General features: G+C 42.8%; 1 protein-coding gene across 4 annotated transcripts in view; it reads right to left on the reverse strand.

Annotated features, from left to right (window-relative positions):
- Positions 1 to 21,113, reverse strand: part of LOC146026376 (dimethylaniline monooxygenase [N-oxide-forming] 2-like) — a 133,231-nt gene that overhangs the window by 43,934 nt on the left and 68,184 nt on the right. For 3 of the 4 annotated variants that reach the window (XM_083156999.1, XM_083157000.1, XM_083156998.1), the window contains exons 2-3: positions 4,867 to 5,006; positions 4,574 to 4,762 (exon numbers count right to left, since the gene is read on the reverse strand). In XM_083156999.1, coding sequence (XP_083013125.1) covers positions 4,574 to 4,762; positions 4,867 to 4,998 — 321 coding nt within the window. In that variant the 5' untranslated portion in view covers positions 4,999 to 5,006. Of the gene's footprint in view, positions 1 to 4,573; positions 4,763 to 4,866; positions 5,007 to 7,703; positions 7,836 to 21,113 lie in introns of those variants that run through there. The other variant, XM_083156997.1, reaches the window with a different exon arrangement.

The following is a 21,113-nucleotide window of genomic DNA, read 5'->3' on the forward strand; positions in this document are numbered from 1 at the left end:
GAGGGGCGGCGGTACACGTCCTCCGACCTTTTCATACCCCCACTATCCACGTCGGCGTGGAGTTGAGAATAGATATTGTGGCGATCGCAGCGAGCCACCGAGCCCGAAGCGTGGCGAGCGCAACGAGCCCCGCGAGGGGACGCGGATACCTTCACAGGTAAACGCGTCCCTTCGCGGGCTTCACAGGTATCCGCGTCCGCTCACCACACTATCTATTCTCAACTCCACGCCGACGTGGATAGTGGGGGTATGAAAAGGTCGGAGGACGCGTACCGCTGCGCTCGCCACGCTTCGGGTTCACGTTTATCGTGGGGTGGCGTTAACTATTTTTGGGGGGGGCATTTCACTGTTCAGGAGGGTTTTTTGGGGTCTATGGCCCATTTAACATTGTTCCCTATGTTGATTTGGGTAAATTGAGGCATTTTACATTGTTCCCTATGGGAAATCGCGGGCATCGCGTCGGGACCATTGCATGCTTTTTTTGGCTGCATGCGATGCGACCGACGCGATTTTGACTTTTTCAATGGGAAATCGCGGGCATCGCAGACCATTAAAAATTACCCGCGATGCCCTCGATTGTGGCCGTGCTAGGAAACAAGTACCGTGGATCCTGTTTTAGGATAACTTTTGTATCAGGATTAACACTTTGTTCCAGCAGGAAAAAAGACAAATTTTCAATGAAATATTCAACAGGTAACAAGCAGTGACCTGGATCACTCCAGAAAGGATCCTGTGCCACCAGTGTCTGAATACAGCTGGCAGAAGTTCAATCCAGTCAAGTTCAAGTTTTTACATTAAAAAATTGGAAAACAAATATGGTGTGTACATATAACCTATGACTTACAGAATGTAGCTATCACTCTCACCAGTCTACGGAGCACACAGTGAATTGGCAAGGCTCCAGCTATGCTGTGTTTCAATGGTCGATGGGTCAGGGTCAGACTCATGAGATTTGAACATCTGCACAATGCAAAATCAGCACTCACCGGTGGGTCCTATCTCAAAGTCTAGCCACAGGGCAAACAGAGAGGTATCACGCAGGGGCTGTAGCTGGGCTACCAAGATAGAACTGATAAAAAGTTAGCAGTACACATTTGCAGGGCCGTCGAGAGGGGGAGGGTAGTGGGTACTTTTTACCCTGGCTCAGGTCTGATGGAGGGGCCTGGGGGTGCTTCCCCCTCACCCTATGCAGGCAGCGGGAGCACAGAGGACAGGCTGCCACAGCAGCGTAGTCTCTCTCTCCAGCTCAGCACACGCTGCTCAGTCAGTGTGCTGAGCTGGGCAGAGAGACTGCTGCAGCAGCAGCCTGTGATCTCTCTGCCTTTCCTTTTTTTTTTTTTTCACAAGGGCATGGTCACACCCTACTTTAGGGCTGGGCAATTGCGGCCCTTCAGCATGCCTTGCATCAGTTTCAGCATGGCCACATAGCAAAACTAATGCAAAACATCCTGGGATGTGTAGTTCATCAGCATCTAGAGGGCCGCAATTTCCCAGCCCTACATGGATGGCCCCCCTCCTCCGGTGGCCACCACTCCTCCATTTTTCTGGGGCCGGGCCATCCTTTTGGAGGCCCTGCACATTTGTATGCAGTGGCAGTGGGTGTGCCGCAGAGCTTCATTGGAAGAGCAGTGGTCACACTTGGATTCTGCTGTGAATTTTTACACAGTTTGAAGTACACACCCAAACCAAATCTAACTCTCTCTGCACAGGTTACATCCACCCCACCTGCAGTGCACATGGTTTTGTACACTAAAGAATGGGTTTGCTTTTGCGATCCATGCTAAATCACCCCCTTTATCTCTCTCCAAGTCTTAATAGATAGACCCCTTTATTGTGCATATGCATCTCTATTTGATCTACAGTATGAGTATAAAATAAAATATTTCCTTCTTTACAATTAACTGTGCAGAGTGTGTATATTGTCCCCGTACTTGCAAGGGTTTCCTCTGGGTACTCAGGTTTCCTCCCACAATTCAAAAATATACAGGTAGGTTATTTGTCTCCTAACAAAATTAACCCTAGAATGAATGTGGAATATAGATTGTAAGCTCCACTGGGGCAGGGACTGATGTGAATGTTCAAATATACTCTGTAAAGCGCTGCAGAATATGTATGTGCTATATAAGAAACGGTTAATAAATAAAAATAATACTTTTGCATAGCCATTTTGTACATAGTAACTATGTTGAAAAAAGGCATTAGTCCATCGGGTTCAACCTATTTGACCTGTAACTACTGACGTGAAGTCATGTCTTTAGGATTCCCTTAGTGGCCAAAATGTATCCAGTTTTGATGTTAATTCATTAACAGTAGTTGCTGTAACCACCCCCACCGGCAATGAGTTCCAGAATTTTACTGCTCTAATGCTGAAGAATTGTAATACCATTCTAGATGGCATATGGTACAGAACAGTGTAACTATGTTCTAGTTACTGGTACATTTCTGACTGAAAGTACCAACATAAGCATTAAAGTGTGAGCCTTTAGGCGGGCCTAATAGGAAATTCACCACTGTTGCGGACCCTACCCACCCATTCACAAGAACATATTTAAAAAAAAAAAAAGTTTTTTACCTTCCCATGATCCAACACCATCTCTCCACATCCTTTCTTACAGTGAGTGGCTGCAGGGGCGTAGCTAAGGGTTCGTGGGCCCTGGTGCGAAAGGTCAGCTTGGGCCCCCCCCCCCCCTAGTTTATCAAAGTGCCCCCCCCCCTAGTTTATCAAAGTGCACCACACCAATGGGTTTATTTATTGAGCAGGCAAAACTCATACTCAACATACCTTGTTTTACTTTCTTAAATCCCCCTGGCAAAATCAAATAAAATTGGCAAGTTTAAAAGAAGCTGCTCAGTAAGTCAAGTCCCAAATACAAACAGAGGAGACTTACCTGTAGGCGGCGGCGGTCACACCCCCCTAGGAAAGAACTCTGGTTGGAGCAGGGCCTGGCATATGTATCTCAGGGTTGCCTACCTGACCTCTCCTTCAGGGAGAAAATGCTCTGTTCCTGGACTTCCCTGGTAATGTATGACTGCCATCACCTGTGGTGAAACACCTTTCTTATCAATTACCTATCTCCCCACAGGTGATGGCAGTCATACATTAACAGGGAAGTCCAGGAACAGAGCATTTTCTCCCTGATGGAGAGGGTCAGGTAGGCAACCCTGACAGATAAGCTGGTATTGTACCATGCAGACACACACACATCACATATCACTACAAGCTGAAACAAAGGGTAATGAGCCTGCATTATAAATGAGGGCGCACCAGACACCCAGGGAACCACTAAGCATTAGATGACACAGGTGTGATACTGTGGTGAGTAGATGATCAGTGAGTGCAACACAAACATGCCCCCTGACCTGAAATGTCAGCTGCCTCCGTTACTTCTCCTAGTCCTAGCTCTGGACACTAGAGACAGGACTCAGCAGCTGTGCGGACACAGGAGGCAGTAAAACGTGTCCCCACTTCCGTCTCAACTGAGGCTCCAGGTCCTGGTTGCTCAGTAAAACACGCAGCTGAGTATGACAGTGCTGGGCGGGACGTGACACGGTGGCCGTATATGAGCTGTGATTGGCTGCAGCGGCGAGCCGCTGCAGCCAATCACAGCTAATATACGGCCACCGTGTCCCGTCCACAGCGTGACGCACGCGGGCCCGCAAAGCAGCACTGGGAACGGGAGCGTTCTGTTCCCTTCCCTCTTCCAGGACAGTGGCGGGGGTTGGGCCCCCTGGCTCAGGGGCCCGGTCGCATCTGCGACCGCTGCGACCCCTGTAGCTACGCCACTGAGTGGCTGTCAGCATTCTAATTAGCTCTATGAATCAGAATGCTCACAGCCATTCACTGTCTGCTGTAGGATGAGATTCAGGTAGAGAATACTGCACTCTGATTGTGTGTAGTTCCACCAATCATGGGGTCCCTTGGCAGCTACCCAGTGTGCTCATACATTAAGATTGGCCTGGCCAGTACGCATGATCCATGCAGAGACCCTCCTCTGTGGTAGTACAATGCTTATACAAGAGCTTACTGTGCATCCAATGGTCCCTGGGAAAATGGCACCCATATCTTATTGCCAGGGTCAATACATCCAATACGACAATGCATGCACAAATCACTGGGAAAAAAAGCCACCATGCCACATGCTAATTTCCCCGTGATTACTGCTGCTCTACAATGCAGTGGTATATTATATATGATTGCAATGTTTTTTAAACATTTTTTTTAATCTTGTAATTTTTTGATAATTGACTAATTTTTATTTTTATTTTTTTTATTTGTGTACATAGCTACAATATATTACTAATGGGGCCTACACACGTAGCGATCCCTGGGCATTTTGATTGCTTAGAATCACTCCATGTATAGGGGCATAGAGATAGCGATGCACAGTTTCAGATTGAAATACAGTAGATGTGGGTCGACCTACAAATTGTTTTAAAAATGTAGTTTTACAAATTTTGTTGTTTACTGAAGATCATTTAATATGCATAACAATTAGTGACTAGGTTGTACCTCTCTCTATTATAGGACAGGATTAATGTAGAATGTGAACAAATCTTGCGAGATATGCCATACCTTGAATTTGATGTATTTCAGGAGTTTAAAATTCTCAGCATACAACTGGATGTATTCAAAATATTTGCTATTGGGTAGGAAGTTGGGAAAATCATCTGGCATTGGAAAGTCACTGAGACACATCATTTCTTTGGAAACGTTGGTGACCAGGGACCGGTAGATGCTGGCTCTTCCATCCTCCACTTTATCCTAAACAGGGTATTGTTAGATTGTCATTTGCACACACACAATACATTTTCTCTAAATTTTTTGTAAATAATAAATTGAAGAAACTATAGAAGTTTTGTGCTTACTGTGAACCTCCAGAGACCTCCAAGGTCATCACTTCGTTCAAAGCAGGTGGGCTCCAGACCTTCTTCTAAACATGATTTTATAGCTCCCAGTCCACTGATTCCTGCTCCAATGACTGCAACAGTCTTAACCATTGTGTTATCTGCAGATCGAAGGAAACCCTACAGATGATTAAATGGGAACTGTAATCAAGGCATAAAGTGGTCATACAGAGGTGGGAGAAATCATTTCTCTATACCACCTCTCCCCCTCCCCTTATTGGGCAGAGACAGGGCCAGTGGTAGGTTAGATGCCCTTTCTCCCACAGACGTCCATCATCTCCACCTCATTCTATTGGATTACAAAAATCTGCATGGGACTTCAGCGTAGTTCCTAAAAGATCCATTTATAAAAGGAGAAGACGCCAAATAGGGAGAAATACCCCCATCCCTTCACAGGGAATCACATCAACAGGGACTGCAACATCACTCATATTGCTGCTGTCATCCACACCAGCCAACCTCAGATGGTAATATTAACTCTCAGTTCTCATTCCACATTAGTGGAGCTCCGCATATATCAGTCAAGCATCTTGTGCTCATTCTTTTTAATAATTATACATTGTTTTTATTATAATTTTTGTTATTTCATGTTTTTATATGTTTAATTAAATTTGTAATAATTTTGAGATACCGTCTGGTCTTCATAATTATTCAGCCAGCGCTGGCACATTTCTTCTTTTTTACCAGTGGTAGGTTATTTGGCATCCCCCTGCAAACTAGAATGCTTTTGATTTTTATTTTTTTTAAGTTTCTGTGCAGGGCCAATGTGGAGGTTAAAATGTTCCGCCTCACCATTAGTTCCCCCTCACTTTAACCCCTGGCTGTAATGTATCAAACCTGAGAATACACAGAGAAAAAAAGAAGACTTGTGTTGGGGGCACTGGTTTTAAGAGATGGATGCGTTTGTTATATTACATTAAAAATTAGCTTTTATTAAGTCAATTAGAAAAAGGTCCTATAGTACCCCTTCAATTGTAGGTATGAACGGGGTATAGGAGCTACAGAGGAAAAATAATTTATTTCCACAATTTACATACAACACATAGACAAACTAACATACATTCAATGCACACAGGAAAATATATGTATCTTTAAATGATAATTGCACCCAATAGGTTGAATTCAAGGCAGTCAATATTTATTTCCTTCTAATAAGTTGCCTAACTTCGCTCCTGAAATTATTATCACAGTAATTGTGTGCTATAATCTGTGAGATGCTGTGAGACACTGTTACTGGGGAGTACCCTGTATAATCACTTTGTTGCTATAAGTATGGCTGATACCAAGTTTGAGAATTAAACCGTGAGCTCCCGGCGAGGCACTCTGCTTATTCTCCTGTTCTCACCATCTTGCTACAGAGGATGGTGAGATGTGGAATTTTGAAAGCAGAGAAGCTAGTTGCACAGAAATGACAGGTTTATAATTTCCTTCTGCTGCTTGCTTACATTAGTTCAGCAGATTAGGAAAGAAGAAAAAAGTACTCTCCTTTGTTTGGGGGCACGCTTGATCAAAATTTAAAAAAAAAAAAACTTTGATATGTAATGATTGTTGAATTTAAAAAGTATCTTTTAATGTTCAAAATTTAAAAGGCTATTGGTTGACATAGACATAGACAGACTACATGTAACATGAACGAGTGGAAAACTCCACTGGATGGATTTAAAGGAATACCTCCAGCAATAAATGGCTGGTATAAATTTTTTGGTGTCAATTCCTCAATCCTTGTGGTAAGAATCCACAGATAATAAGTTAGGTACACTTATTTATTAGACACTGATAGCGAAATGGAATAGGAAAATATGATCGAATAAATAGGTAATATAATTACTTATAATTGAATCTGGTCACATCCAATAAATTGTATGATGTGTATAGCTCTATACAATCAGAGGACAAATCTTTTTGAAAGTATTAATTTTTCTGTGAGCAAAAGTTTATAACATCTACAAACATAAAGGAAAAGCAGTGGTAGCCACTAATTATGATATAATTGTGCCTTATATGGGTAAGTGCGAGACAAAAAACTCCTCAAGTATTAACAACACACCATTATGCCACTGTGTCAACTTGTTAATATTATGTCGACCACCTCAGAAAATGGAATAAAATAAGTCTTTTGAAAAGATTTTTTCAGAAAGTTAAGTATCTGCTGTCTCTTTCCCCGGGATAAGGTGCCCTGTTGATAATTATATCAGTGCAGGGTCTAGCCGAAATCCTTTAGGTAGAGATGAGAGTACTGTTTGAAAGAAATAATATAGAGAGTGCAAGAGTAGGGTGGATCACAGAGATGACTTATATCTAGTGGGTTAGTACGCTGCTGCTACCCATTGTCCATACATTGGTGGGTAGTGAGCGGTACTCACCAAAAGATTGCATTAAATAGTGGGGATATCTGCTGTCACTTTTATGCAAGCATGGGATGCCCTGTTGACTAATTGTCAGAGCAGGGTCTCTCCAAATTTTTGCATGGGGTGATGAGAGTATCCCTATGTTTAAAGTTGGTACAGAAAAAGTGTGAGTGAAGAGAGGTTTTTATATAATTGCCGCTGTGTAGTATTAGAGATAGGGCAAAAAATTCCTCTTGCAGTCAGCTTGAATGGAGAAAAACAGGGGGGGATGTGGGATAATTCCCTCAGCAATATAGCTGGGTGTGCCCCTATATAGAAGAAAACTCCAATTTAATTAAGCTTTCAACCGCTTGATGGAGATAGATATAGTAATGTGGTGGGGGAGATTGCTACTCAATAGTGGAGGCTCTCCGTGCGTTCGTAGTGAGGAGCGTGGCTATCACTGCTTACCTGTCTGTTGGGGAGCTCCGTGTCCTCCGTGAGCTCCCTTGATGCGAGACCAGATGGCGCAGGGTAACGGCGTCAAAGACAGCCAGCGCCGGGTGGTATGAGCAGATAGCTGTTTCGCTATGCGAGCTTCGTTAGTTCAGCAGCACTGATGTTAAATAACATTTGCAGTGCTGCTGTCCCGCTGCCAGCTAAGTGAGAGAGGAATGAAATAGAAAAATAGTTTCTCTGTGCAAACTATAAAGGAAGGGACTGCAATTTGTTAACAGTTATTTAGAAACAATTTATCTTAAGTGGCTGTATGATATGGCAGTAATATTACACGGGATGTGGTCATCTATTAGAATGAACTTAGGTCTACAGTCATTAGGTCTACCCCACTAGGTCGACTGGCAGGAAGGTCGACCTGGCTTAAGGACGACATGGGCCAAGGTCGACATGACCTAAGGTCGAAATTGCATAAAGGTCGACATGAGGAAGGTCGACTGGTCATAAGGTCGACATGGGTTTTTCACTGTTTTTTGAGCCGACATGTGCCGACAGGCGGTATTTCATGCCCTACCATCCACTAGGGCGTGGTGGGAGAATAAAATAGTGTGCCGAGCGCAGCGAGGCACCGTGCCCGAAGCATTGCGAGCGAAGCGAGGGTCCGATTCTCATTGCCAACTGTGTCCATGTCGACTGTGTCGACATTCGGATAAAAAAACAGTGAAAAACCCATGTCGACCTTATGACCAGTCGACCTTCCTCATGTCGACCTTTATGCAAATTCGACCTTAAGTCATGTCGACCTTGGCCCATGTCGTCCTTAAGTCAGGTCGACCTTCCTGCCAGTCGACCTAGTGGGGTAGACCTAATGACTGTAGACCTAAATGCAGTCTGACAAATGATCCCATTCCTATTACACAGTATCTATTTAGATTGCACAGAGGAGAGAAAAGTTTAATAGAGATTGACAGGGTGAAGCTTCCCGTATACATTCTGCTGTCATCTCATCTTTTACAAGCGGATGAGGGATGAGAGATCTTATGGGACCCCCGTCAATCTGAGGAAAGGGTAGATTAGGTGTAGACTCTCTGCTACTCCGCGTTTAACATGTAGACAAAAAATCCTGGTGCCGATGCTTATTGCAGGACAAATACTACCGGTCCCGCGAGTGAGAGGAGTCCACAGGAAAGTAGTAGTGGGTAGCCCTCTAATACCAGTGTAAATTTTAGCGTTTCAGAGTAACAGTTTTTACACAGTTATGATTATGGGCATAGTCATAAAATGCAAATGTTAACTATTTCTTATGCATACATATAATAATCATAGTTCTAAGGCAGGCCTAATATTTCTGCCTAGCTAGAGATATATTGCTCTGAATAATGCGTTTTAGAATGCCACCAGCAATAATAGTTTGAGGTGCGCCATCAACCTCTTTTCAGTGCAGGTACATTAGCAGATGCCTAAGTGCGTGGCACTCGTTTGAGTGTATATCAGGTTTACTTATCTGGTGCTGGTTTTCAAACCGTTGCTGCCAGCGGCAGGACAGACCCGGCCGTTTGCGTAGTTACACTGCTGTCTGTTGGTTCGGCCGATACACATGCGTCTGGCTCGTTCAATGTCCCCTTTACTGGTAGTGGCAGCGTCTCTCTATCTCTCCGTCCAGGAGTGAGTTGCCTATGGGTAGTACTGTCTGGTGCTGGTTTTCAGATCGTTGCTGCCAGCGGCAGGACAGACCCGGCCATTTGCGTAGTTACGCTGCGGTCTGCTGGTTCGGCCGATACACATGCGTCTGGCTCGTTCAGTGTCCCCTTAACTGGTAGTGGCAGCGGCTATCTGTCTCTCCGTCCAGGAGCGAGTTGCCTATGGGTAGTGCTGTGTGCAGGAGTGCGGGAAGACGCGTTTCGCCCGTGCAGGGCTTGATCACTTCCTGTCTTTGAAGTGCTGGGGTTTTCTCTATTTATCCCCGCAACCTTCACTAATTGATCCGCATTTTTTGAAAAAGAGGCGGAGAGGGTAGCAGATTAGCTTGATTAGAACAATAGTCAGTAGCAGCTTATAAATAGAAGCACGGAGGATATTTAAAGAAATTTATATATGTTTTATAGAAAATCATCATCTTGATAAGACACTAAGTAAAGGGATCAAATAATTTCAAAGGTATATATAAAATAGGTTAATGGTCCTAATTAGACCTTAATTACGGAAAATTAACCTGATTGTTTTCAAATCAGGTATAAATCATTCTGGAATAGAGTTGAAAAAAGAGAGAGAAAAATAAATAAATAAATATAAATATCTATCTATATCTATATCTATATATATAGCACTCATAATATAAAATAGGCATATACGCATCCCAGAATTGTATGTGAATATAGAACAGAGCGTCATACTGCAAGCGGTGTAGGATACAGTAACTTTACATAAAAACCATATTCATTCTGATGTTAAACCCGTATATATACACATTAGACATATTTAATAATTTCAGATTATATTAAATTAAGTGTGTGGTTAAAACAATTGTGGTAAAGTACGTGTACCGTATGGATTGTTTCTGACCTTAGGGTTATTGGATGGATAATGTTAATAAAGGAAATAATAGTAATGGTAATTACTAGCTCCATGAGGTATTTTGTGTACTCACATATTAATTGAATATGTTAGATGTCAAAAATAGGGGTTTCATAAGCGGAGAATTGTATGGTAAAGTAAGTCCATTGTTTTGGTGGGGGAGACAGATAGAATAATCGTTATATCGTATAAGCACATTAGATATATTTGTGAACCAACGTTTGTAGATATATTTGTGGTATTACCCTCCACAAGGAGTCTACAAGCCTAATCGGACCTTGAATTATTTATCATGTATAAAAACTAATTAGATGGTCAGAAGGTGTGAGACCGAAAATATAATATAAGACTGGTAAGACGAGGTGTGTGATAATTGCGTCTTGAGTGTGTTTGGGACCCGATCTGAGGATTGACTAAACAAAGATAATGCGAGTAGAAGGGTGTCCCCTAGTGGCTGTTGTAGATCACCCAGGTGTATAAAGTTTGTCTGTACCATGGAGAACAGTAAACAATTTTAGATGTATGATAAGTGGAGGGGATCCTTGAAGGAAAATATTAAGTTGTTCAGTTAAAGTTACGTGATCCTGGAGAGAGGTTAAAAGTTACGTGATCCTGGAGAGAGGTTATAAGAAGGAGCTATAATTTATGTTTTCATTAAGGCCCATGGGTGCCAAGGTTCCCAATGTGAAAATCCAGTAGCTCTCTCTTCTCAGTAATTCCTTGTTTATATCTCCACCCCTGATGCCCAGATGGACGTTTTCCAATCCAAAGGCCTTCAGGAGACTTTGGTCCCCATTGTGTTTGTTGAGGAAATGTCTCGCCACTGAGGTAAGTTGTTTCCCCTTTCTCTGGTCAGTTGCCGCATTCCTAATGGTCCCCAGGTGTTCTAAGACTCTTTGCTTTAACATTCTGCTCGTCATTCCAACGTACTTCATCCCGCAATCACAGGAGACGCAGTAGATGGATATGATAAAAACCAGATACAAACTCATCTTGGAGAATGCTTTGCAGGAGGGGGCAATAACCTGGAATGAATTTGATTATTTGTGGATAGATAACCCCAAAGTCTCCACATTCTACCTCCTCCCCAAGGTCCACAAAAATCCCCTGATTCCACCTGGCAGACCTATAGTCTCAGGGATTGGGAGTCTCTCTGAGAAGGCTAGCATCTTCCTCGATTTACATCTGCGCAAATTTGTGCTCGAGCTATCCTCATACACCAGGGACACGACGGACATACTCAAGAAAATCCATGACATAAAACTGGAAGACAACCAACTGCTGGTGGGATTAGACGTGGAAGGACTGTACACCAGCATGAACCACAAGGAGGGTGTAAATGCAATCAAATATTTCCTTGATATGGAAGAACGGGGCAACTTCCAGGACTTCCTCGTGGAACTTATGCAATTTGTCCTGAACTATAATTTCTTTACATTTAATGATTCATTTTTCCTGCAGACAAGGGGGACAGCATGCACACCTACCTATGCAAACCTCTATCTAGGATGGTGCGAAGCAAATGAGAAATACACCGGGAACATCTCCCTTTGGAGTAGATATATTGACGATATCATTCTGATCTGGGATGGAGGTGAAGATGAACTAAGGGAATTTCTTGATGTCCTCAATGATAACACACTCAACCTACATTTGACCTCTGAAATTAGCAGCAATGAAATATCCTTGACCTTAAAATTACTAAAGGCAAAGAAAATAAAATCAAAACAAAATTATTCCGCAAAAGTACTGCCACCAACAGTGTGCTATATCAAACTAGCCACCATTTCCCCCCCACGGTTGAGAATATTCCGAAAGGGGAATTTCTGCGCTTACGCAGAAACTGTTCGGAAGACTCGGTCTATTCAGAACAAAGCAAGGAACTAGCCTCTCGCCTCAGAGAGAGGGGATATAGCAACAGATCCCTCAAAAAAGCACAACAATCCCTGCGAAACAAGGACAGGGAGACTTTGATCTTCAAACAGAAAACCCCAGAAGAAATATCGGAGCAATCACCAAGATTCATCAGCGGGTTTAACCAACACTGGAAACAGATAAAAGAATGTGTACAGAGACACTGGCATATCCTCCACTTGGACACGGATCTAACTAAACATCTCGGAGATAAAGTTCAGATAAGTTGGAGGAGGTCCCCTAATTTAAGAGACCACCTGGTTAAGAGCCATTAGGTGAAGAAGAAACCACCTACCCTGATAGGCTCCTTCCCATGTGGAGTATGCAAACACATGGTGAGGAAGAAGGAGGTAACAGACAAATATGAGGTCACACATAAAATCAGGGATTACATCAACTGCCGGACCACGGGTACAATCTACTGCCTCTCCTGTGATTGCGGGATGAAGTACGTTGGAATGACGAGCAGAATGTTAAAGCAAAGAGTCTTAGAACACCTGGAGACCATTAGGAATGCGGCCACTGACCAGAGAAAGGGGAAACAACTTACCTCAGTGGCGAGACATTTCCTCAACAAACACAATGGGGACCAAAGTCTCCTGAAGGTCTTTGGATTGGAAATCGTCCATCTGGGCATCAAGGGTGGAGATATAAACAAGGAATTACTGAGAAGAGAGAGCTACTGGATTTTCACATTGGGAACCTTGGCACCCATGGGCCTTAATGAAAACATAAATTAAAGCTCCTTCTTATAACCTCTCTCCAGGATCACGTAACTTTAACTGAACAACTTAATCTTTTCCTTCAAGGATCCCCTCCACTTATCATACATCTAAAAATTGTTTACTGTTCTCCATGGTACAGACAAACTTTATACACCTGGGTGATCTACAACAGCCACTAGGGGACACCCTTCTACTCGCATTATCTTTGTTTAGCCAATCGTCAGATCGGGTCCCAAACACACTCAAGACGCAATTATCACACACCTCGTCTTACCAGTCTTATATTATATTTTCGGTCTCACACCTTCTGACCATCTCATTAGTTTTTATACATGATAAATAATTCAAGGTCCGATTAGGCTTGTAGACTCCTTGTGGAGGGTAATACCACAAATATATCTACAAACGTTGGTTCACAAATATATCTAATGTGCTTATACGATATAACGATTATTCTATCTGTCTCCCCCACCAAAACAATGGACTTACTTTACCATACAATTCTCCGCTTATGAAACCCCTATTTTTGACATCTAACATATTCAATTAATATGTGAGTACACAAAATACCTCATGGAGCTAGTAATTACCATTACTATTATTTCCTTTATTAACATTATCCATCCAATAACCCTAAGGTCAGAAACAATCCATACGGTACACGTACTTTACCACAATTGTTTTAACCACACACTTAATTTAATATAATCTGAAATTATTAAATATGTCTAATGTGTATATATACGGGTTTAACATCAGAATGAATATGGTTTTTATGTAAAGTTACTGTATACTACACCGCTTGCAGTATGACGCTCTGTTCTATATTCACATACAATTCTGGGATGCTTATATGCCTATTTTATATTATGAGTGATATATATATATATTTATTTATTTTTCTCTCTCTCTCTTTTTTCAACTCTATTCCAGAATGATTTATACCTGATTTGAAAACAATCAGGTTAATTTTCCGTAATTAAGCTCTAATTAGGACCATTAACCTATTTTATATATACACCTTTGAAATTATTTGATCCCTTTACTTAGTATCTTATGTCTTATCAAGATGATTATTTTCTATAAAACATATATAAGGTTCTTTATATATCCTCCGTGCTTCTATTTATAAGCTGCTACTGACTATTGTTCTAATCAAGCTAATCTGCTACCCTCTCCACCTCTTTTTCACGGATCAATTAGTGAAGGTTGCGGGGATAAATAGAGAAAACCCCAGCACCTCAAAGACAGGAAGTGATCAAGCCCTGCACGGTGAAATGCGTCTTCCAGCACTCCTGCACACATTGGCAACTGGCTCCTGGATGGAGAGACAGATATACGCTGCCACTACCAGTTAAGGGGACACTGAACGAGCCAGACGCATGTGTATCGGCCGAACCAGCAGACAGCAGTGTAACTACGCAAACGGCCGGGTCTGTCCTGCCGCTGGCAGCAACGATCTGAAAACCAGCACCAGACAGTACTACCCATAGGCAAATTCGCTCCTGGACGGAGAGATAGAGAGACGCTGCCACTACCAGTAAAGGGGACATTGAACGAGCCAGACGCATGTGTATCGGCCGAACCAACAGACAGCAGTGTAACTACGCAAACGGCCGGGTCTGTCCTGCCGCTGGCAGCAACGGTTTGAAAACCAGCACCAGATAAGTAAACCTGATATATACTCAAAGGAGTGCCACGCACTTAGGCATCTGCTAATGTACCTGCACTGAAAAGAGGGTGACGGCGCACCTCAAACTATTATTGCTGGTGGCATTCTAAAACGCATTATTCAGAGCAATATAGCTCTAGCTAGGCAGCAATATTAGCCCTGCCTTAGAACTATGATTATTATATGTATGCATAAGAAATAGTTAACATTTGCATTTTATGACTATGCCCATAATCATAACTGTGTAAAAACTGTTAATCTGATACGCTAAAATTTACACTGGTATTAGAGGGCTACCCACTACTACTTTCCTGTGGGCTCCTCTCACTCGCGGGACCGGTAGTATATGTCCTGCAATACGCATCGGCACCAGGATTTTTTGTCTACATGTTAAACGCGGAGTAGCAGAGAGTCTACACCTAATCTACCCTTTCCTCAGATTGACGGGGGTCCCATAAGATCTCTCATCCCTCATCCGCTTGTAAAAGATGAGATGACAGCAGAATGTATACGGGAAGCTTCACCCTGTCAATCTCTATTAAACTTTTCTCTCCTCTGTGCAATCTAAATAGACACTGTGTAATATTACTGCCATATCATACAGCCACTTAAGATAAATTGTTTCTAAATAACTGTTAACAAATTGCAGTCACTTCCTTTGCACAGAGAAACTATTTTTCTATTTCATTCCTCTCTCACTTAGCTGGCAGCGGGACAGCAGCAATGCAAATGTTATTTAACATCAGTGCTGCTGAACTAATGTAAGCAAGCAGCAGAAGGAAATTATATAAACCTGTCATTTCTGTGCAACTAGCTTCTCTGCTTTCAAAATTCCACATCTCACCATCCTCTGTAGCAAGATGGTGAGAACAGGAGAATAAGCAGAGTGCCTCGCCGGGAGCTCACGGTTTAATTCTCAAACTTGGTATCAGCAATACTTATAGCAACAAAGTGATTATACAGGGTACTCCCCAGTAACAGTGTCTCACAGCATCTCAGATTATAGCACAGAAATTACTGTGATAATAATTTCAGGAGCGAAGTTAGGCAACTTATTAGAAGAAAATAAATATTGACTGCCTTGAATTCAACCTATTGGGTGCAATTATCATTTAAAGATACATATATTTTTCCTGTGTGCATTGAATGTATGTTAGTTTGTCTATGTGTTGTATGTAAATTGTGGAAATAAATTATTTTTCCTCTGTAGCTCCTATACCCCGTTCATACCTACAATTGAAGGGGTACTATAGGACCTTTTTCTAATTGACTTAATAAAAGCTAATTTTTAATGTAATATAACAAACGCATCCATCTCTTAAAACCAGTGCCCCCAACACAAGTCTTCTTTTTTCTCTGTGTATTCTCATATTGTTTCTGACTTAGGGGAGCACCTCCTACCCAAAACACGATATAGCCACTAATAGCTATCCATAGAGGGTATAAAAGTACTTACTGCCTAGTTACTTTCAAAAGGTACATTGTACTATTAGGCAGCAATCCAGTGCGAAATCACACAAACCCATATTAATGTATCAAACCTATAAACTACAGAAGTTTCTTAACAACCCGTTTCTAGCCATTATATATCTAGCAAAATCTAGTAAATGACAGACGCTCATTGTCAGCTATAGGCAACTTCTCTGGTTTAGCTCATTCAAACTTTGATGCTCCACTTGGGCCAATATCCTATTAGCCCTAATCATTTTTCGCTGCAAAAATGAGCCAATATCACAATTTTAGCACGATGGTAAGTATCTCGCTATCCCATTACAGCACATTTTTTAAGCCAAAAGTGAAACCACATTGGATCGGAGATAAGTTCTGAAACCCATGTGTTGAAATTTTCCAGGCTCAGCTGCGCTCTGGGCATACAGTGTGTAGGTGTGTTCAAGTGATGCCTCAAGCACTGGTGTGCACCTACATACTGTACACCCCCACTCACCTGTCCCATACTGTTCTCCTTTGCACTCCCCTCCACCGACTTCGGGGATGCTCATTTGGATCATTTGGTCTACAACAAGTTGTTAGACAATCATTAGGTCGACACCACTAGATGAACATGGGCTAGGTCGACAGGGTCATTAGGTCAACATTGAAAAAGTCGCCTTTAAACTTTTTTTTTAACCCGAATGTCAACAAACACTTAAACGTAGCACCTTGTCCCCTCGCATGGCTCGCTGCACTTGCCATGCTACACTCCCACCACGACCTAGTGGATGGTAAGGCATGAAATACCGCCTGTTGGCACATGTTGTGTCAACATGGACACCGAAACAAACCACCGCTGCGCTCGTGATGCTTCAGACACGATGCCTCGCTGCGCTCAGCACGTTATTTTATTCTCCCTCCCCGCCCTAGTGGATGGTAGGGCATGACATTTTTTGGTCACAAAATGGCAAAATTGCATGTTTTCTGAAAATTTCACATTTAAGAAGGTGTGATCTGTGGTAAAAATCACACATCTCGCTGTGACCGAAGAAATGCACATGAAAAATCACATCCAGATGTTCTCCCATGTTAAAGTATAGAATTCTAGAACTCCTACATGTAATCTGAAGCAATTTTTGCAGCATGTGCAATTGCACACCTAACATGACAAAAAAAAAAAAAATCACCCAAAAACAGACTGGCAAGTTTCACAGAAGCATGCATACATCAGCGAGATCAGTGCATTCTTGTGTTTGAAAAATGTAACTAGCTAAATATTTTTTTAAAAAGGCAGTCCAGAAATACAGAGGTTCCTAGTATTTCTAAAACCAGAAATGGGCTCTAGGACTATGACTGGTTCCAAAAATAAAGGGGACATGAGAAGTAGGGGGTCGCCATATTTTTTTAAACCAGCACCAGGTTCTACCAGTCATCAGGGTAATGCCACAGCCTGGGGACACTTTTTGTGTAAGTTCTCCCGGCCATCACATTAACGCTGTGACTGGCCAGACTTGGCTGGGGTCCCTGAGAGAGTGGGGAAACTCCCCCCAATAAAGGTTTTTTTTCCAGACCACACAAGATCAGGGCTGAACTTAAGGGCTATCCCAAGCATCGGCAATCGGTGGTAGTTTGTGTAAAATTAAGAAATACTGTACATTAATAATGGGTTCTGCTGTGGAACATCAAGTCCCAGCAAGCCTCCCTCACATGCAGGTAATTTAATGCCCTACATGCAGGTTCTTGTGGTTCTTCAAAGTACGTGCATATACTGTAGGGCATTAAAGGGTCTGCTGGGACTTGTAGTTCCACAGCAGAACCAATACTAAAATAAAAACACAAACACACCGTAGAAAGTATAATTTTATTACATGCACTCTCACACATATACATACTCACCTATGTTGCCCCATAGATCTGTTCTCTTGGCCAGTAGAAATCCATATTGGAGCTGTGGGAAAAAAATTATACTCACCTACTTCCAGTGTAGATCACATCCTCCTGGATCCAAGTAGATATCCAAGGGGTTAAAAAAAATAACCGAACCTGCAGACTGAGGAGCAGCATTGTGCATTTACACATGTTGATACTCCACGTAACTTAAGTTGAATACCACTGAAGTTAGTCAATGAGGTGCAAGCTCCGGAGGAGTTGTGCACCCGATTGCCTGTTCGCATCCCATGAGGGAAATATAGTAAGTTATTTTTGGACATATGCTATTTTTAGTCAAAAAAGTCCAAAATGGCACATTTTCTTAAAATGGCACATGTAATAGGATGCGTTTTGCCGTAAAAAAAATTGCATGTTTTGCAGAAAAAAAAAGAATATCGCACATTTTGGCCTGTCTAAAAATCATATTACAAACTGCATCCAGATGTTTTCGCATAGAAAACTTCAAAATTTAAACTGTAATAGGGTGTGATTTTTCGTAAACATTACCAAGAACCACAAACAAAATAGAGTAGTTCCAGACTGGAGAATTTGATAGAACCATGCACAGATCATGTGAGATCAGTGTGATAAAACACCTGGGGGAGATTCTCTAAGAATCTCCACCCCCCTTCGCAATTATAATTATCGCATATGTTCTAACATATGCGATAATTATAGCAAAGGACAGCTCTTGTGTTAAGAGCTGTCCTTAGCGGTGAGTCGCCGGGTCCCAGCAGGTCCGGTTCCCCCCTCCCTCCCACACCCGGCACTGCTGTGCCGGGCTCTTCTCCTCCCTGCACCCGGAAGAGGATCAGTGCAGGGAGAAGGTAACAGGTCCTCTGTGCTGCCCGGACACAGGTGAGGGGCGAGAGGGCCATGCGGGGCAGCGGGGGGCTATACGGTGGCGGCAGGGGTCGTTGCGGGGAGGCGGTGGGATGTGGTAGAAGCCCATAGGCTACTATGGGGCATCGCCAGATTTTTCTTTTTTATCCGCGTCCTCTCGCCACGCTTCGGGCTCGCTGCGCTCGCCACACTTTCTATTCTCAACTCCACGCAGACGTGGATAGTACGGGTATGAAAAGGTCGGAGGACACATACCACTGCGCTCACCACGCTTCGGGTTGGCGTCAATACCGGGGTGGCGTTAACAATGGGGGGGGGGGGAATTTGAAACATCAGGGGTGTTTTCTATGAAAATGGGGTGTTTTGGGGCATTTTACATTAAAATCAATGCAAAATCTGGTCTCAGGGACCATTTCACATTGATTCCAATGTAAAAATCGGGTCGATCGCATCGCATGCGATTTGGTTGGCATGCGATGAACGCGATTTTTCCGACCCAATGCTTACAATTAAAATCGGTGGCGCCGTGCTAGGAAACAAGTACCGTTCCTTTCTTTGGTAAAGTGTCCAAAGTGTTAAAAAAAAAAAAAACACAATGTTTTAAATTACAGGATTGCTTATTGTGTGAGCAATATTGGTCCAATTACCGTGGCAATAACATTTACCAAAACTCCTTTCAGTTTTCCAATTCAAACAAATTATTTTCAATCCCTAGTGTTTTGCTGTAGTGACATGCCAGGTTATACAATAACTCACACAAATGGGCACACACATACAGAAATAACAGCATATTGTGCAAAGCACAGCATTTGAGAAGGGAATCTGCACTTTGCAGTTTCAGAACTGACCCTAAGAATTGGTAAATAAACCATGGTTAATTATTATAAGTAACAAGCAGTTTTTCATTAAACATTAAACATCTTAGCCTCTGATGTGTGACCTTATGCATGTATACAGTATGTATACATTTGACAACTTATATAAACCTGAAATAACGACTCGGAGACTTGGGTTTGGCAGAAATTGTTAGCTGAATTTAAAGCACTTTAAGCTAATTGATTGTATTATAGCTTAGTGAATGGTGGCCCAGAAAGAACGGCTAGTGATCTAAGCTCCACCCCACGACTGACGTGGTAACGACATTTTCTCTAAACAAGCGGTATAGCTCCACCTACTCGATTTACTGTCCACCTGACCGGGTGGTGTCGCTGTCCCCGAGCGGGTGATCCAGCGCAGGCCTATAGTCAGTCAATGAAAGGTGAGCGCACCGAAAACAGCCGATGGGATGCCTAAGCATCGCTTACTGAAGACCTAAATCAATTAATCTGCCGTTCTTTCCCACCAAGAGATGGGTTCCTGGTCCCAGGAACCCCCACCAGACAAGAGCACCAAAAAGGACGCTCCTAGGAATAGATCCTCCACAAATCTAAGCCTCCCTTTCCTTGCATAGGGGACTCGAACAGGGAGAAACAGATGGTGACAACGAAACTTCATTTGCCCATGTGTGGCAATTGCACCTCAGGCAGCCAGACCCACCGTGCCACCTTGCCCTACCAATACGTGCACCTCTCTAACACAAACAGGGGCATGATGCAAGTCCAAATTACGATGCGGGCAAGTCATGATGAGCTAATGGCCATCAGACTACTAAAGGACAGGGTCCGTAGTTCCTATGCTGTGCTAATGGCCATCAGACCACTCAAGGTCAGGGCTCACGGTCTCCATGCCATGCTAATGGCCAACACACCACTCAAGGTCAGGGCCCGCAGCTTCCCTGCTGCGCTAGTGTGCATCAGACCACTCAAGGTCGGGCCCAAAGCTTCCATGCTGTGCCCTTGGCCAACTGACCACTTCAAGGTCAGGGCCCGCGGTTACCATCCTGCGCTATTGGCCAACAGACCACTTGAGGTCAGGGCCCACAGCTTCCATTTGGACTAAGGTGTGACCTGCTATCCACACCCTGATACTATCTCTTCCCGACCCCTTATGGGTGGGTGCAAGAATTTGTCAGCAACCAATGAATTTACAAGTATTAGTGTGAAATATTTTAATTGGGACTATTGATTATTAATGTAATGCTAGAGGTTTTAACTTTACTTATGTTGCCATGTGCTTCTACCATCATATTATGTCATCTATTTATTATGCTGTTATAAGGTGCCAATTTCTAGACCAATGCACTGGAGAATGGTGATCCCTGTGCTGAACACCCTTTTTTCTGTATACCTAGGGATTGCGGCTGATCTTATTGAGACAAAAAACAAAGGGCAAAGTGTCAATTATAGAAAAAGATTGCTGTTAGTGGGCAATATGACAGAAATATATATATATATATAT

The sequence above is a fragment of the Crinia signifera genome, chromosome 8 (assembly GCF_055691185.1).
Source record: "Crinia signifera chromosome 8, ASM5569118v1, whole genome shotgun sequence".
NCBI classification, from domain to species: Eukaryota; Metazoa; Chordata; class Amphibia; order Anura; family Myobatrachidae; genus Crinia; species Crinia signifera.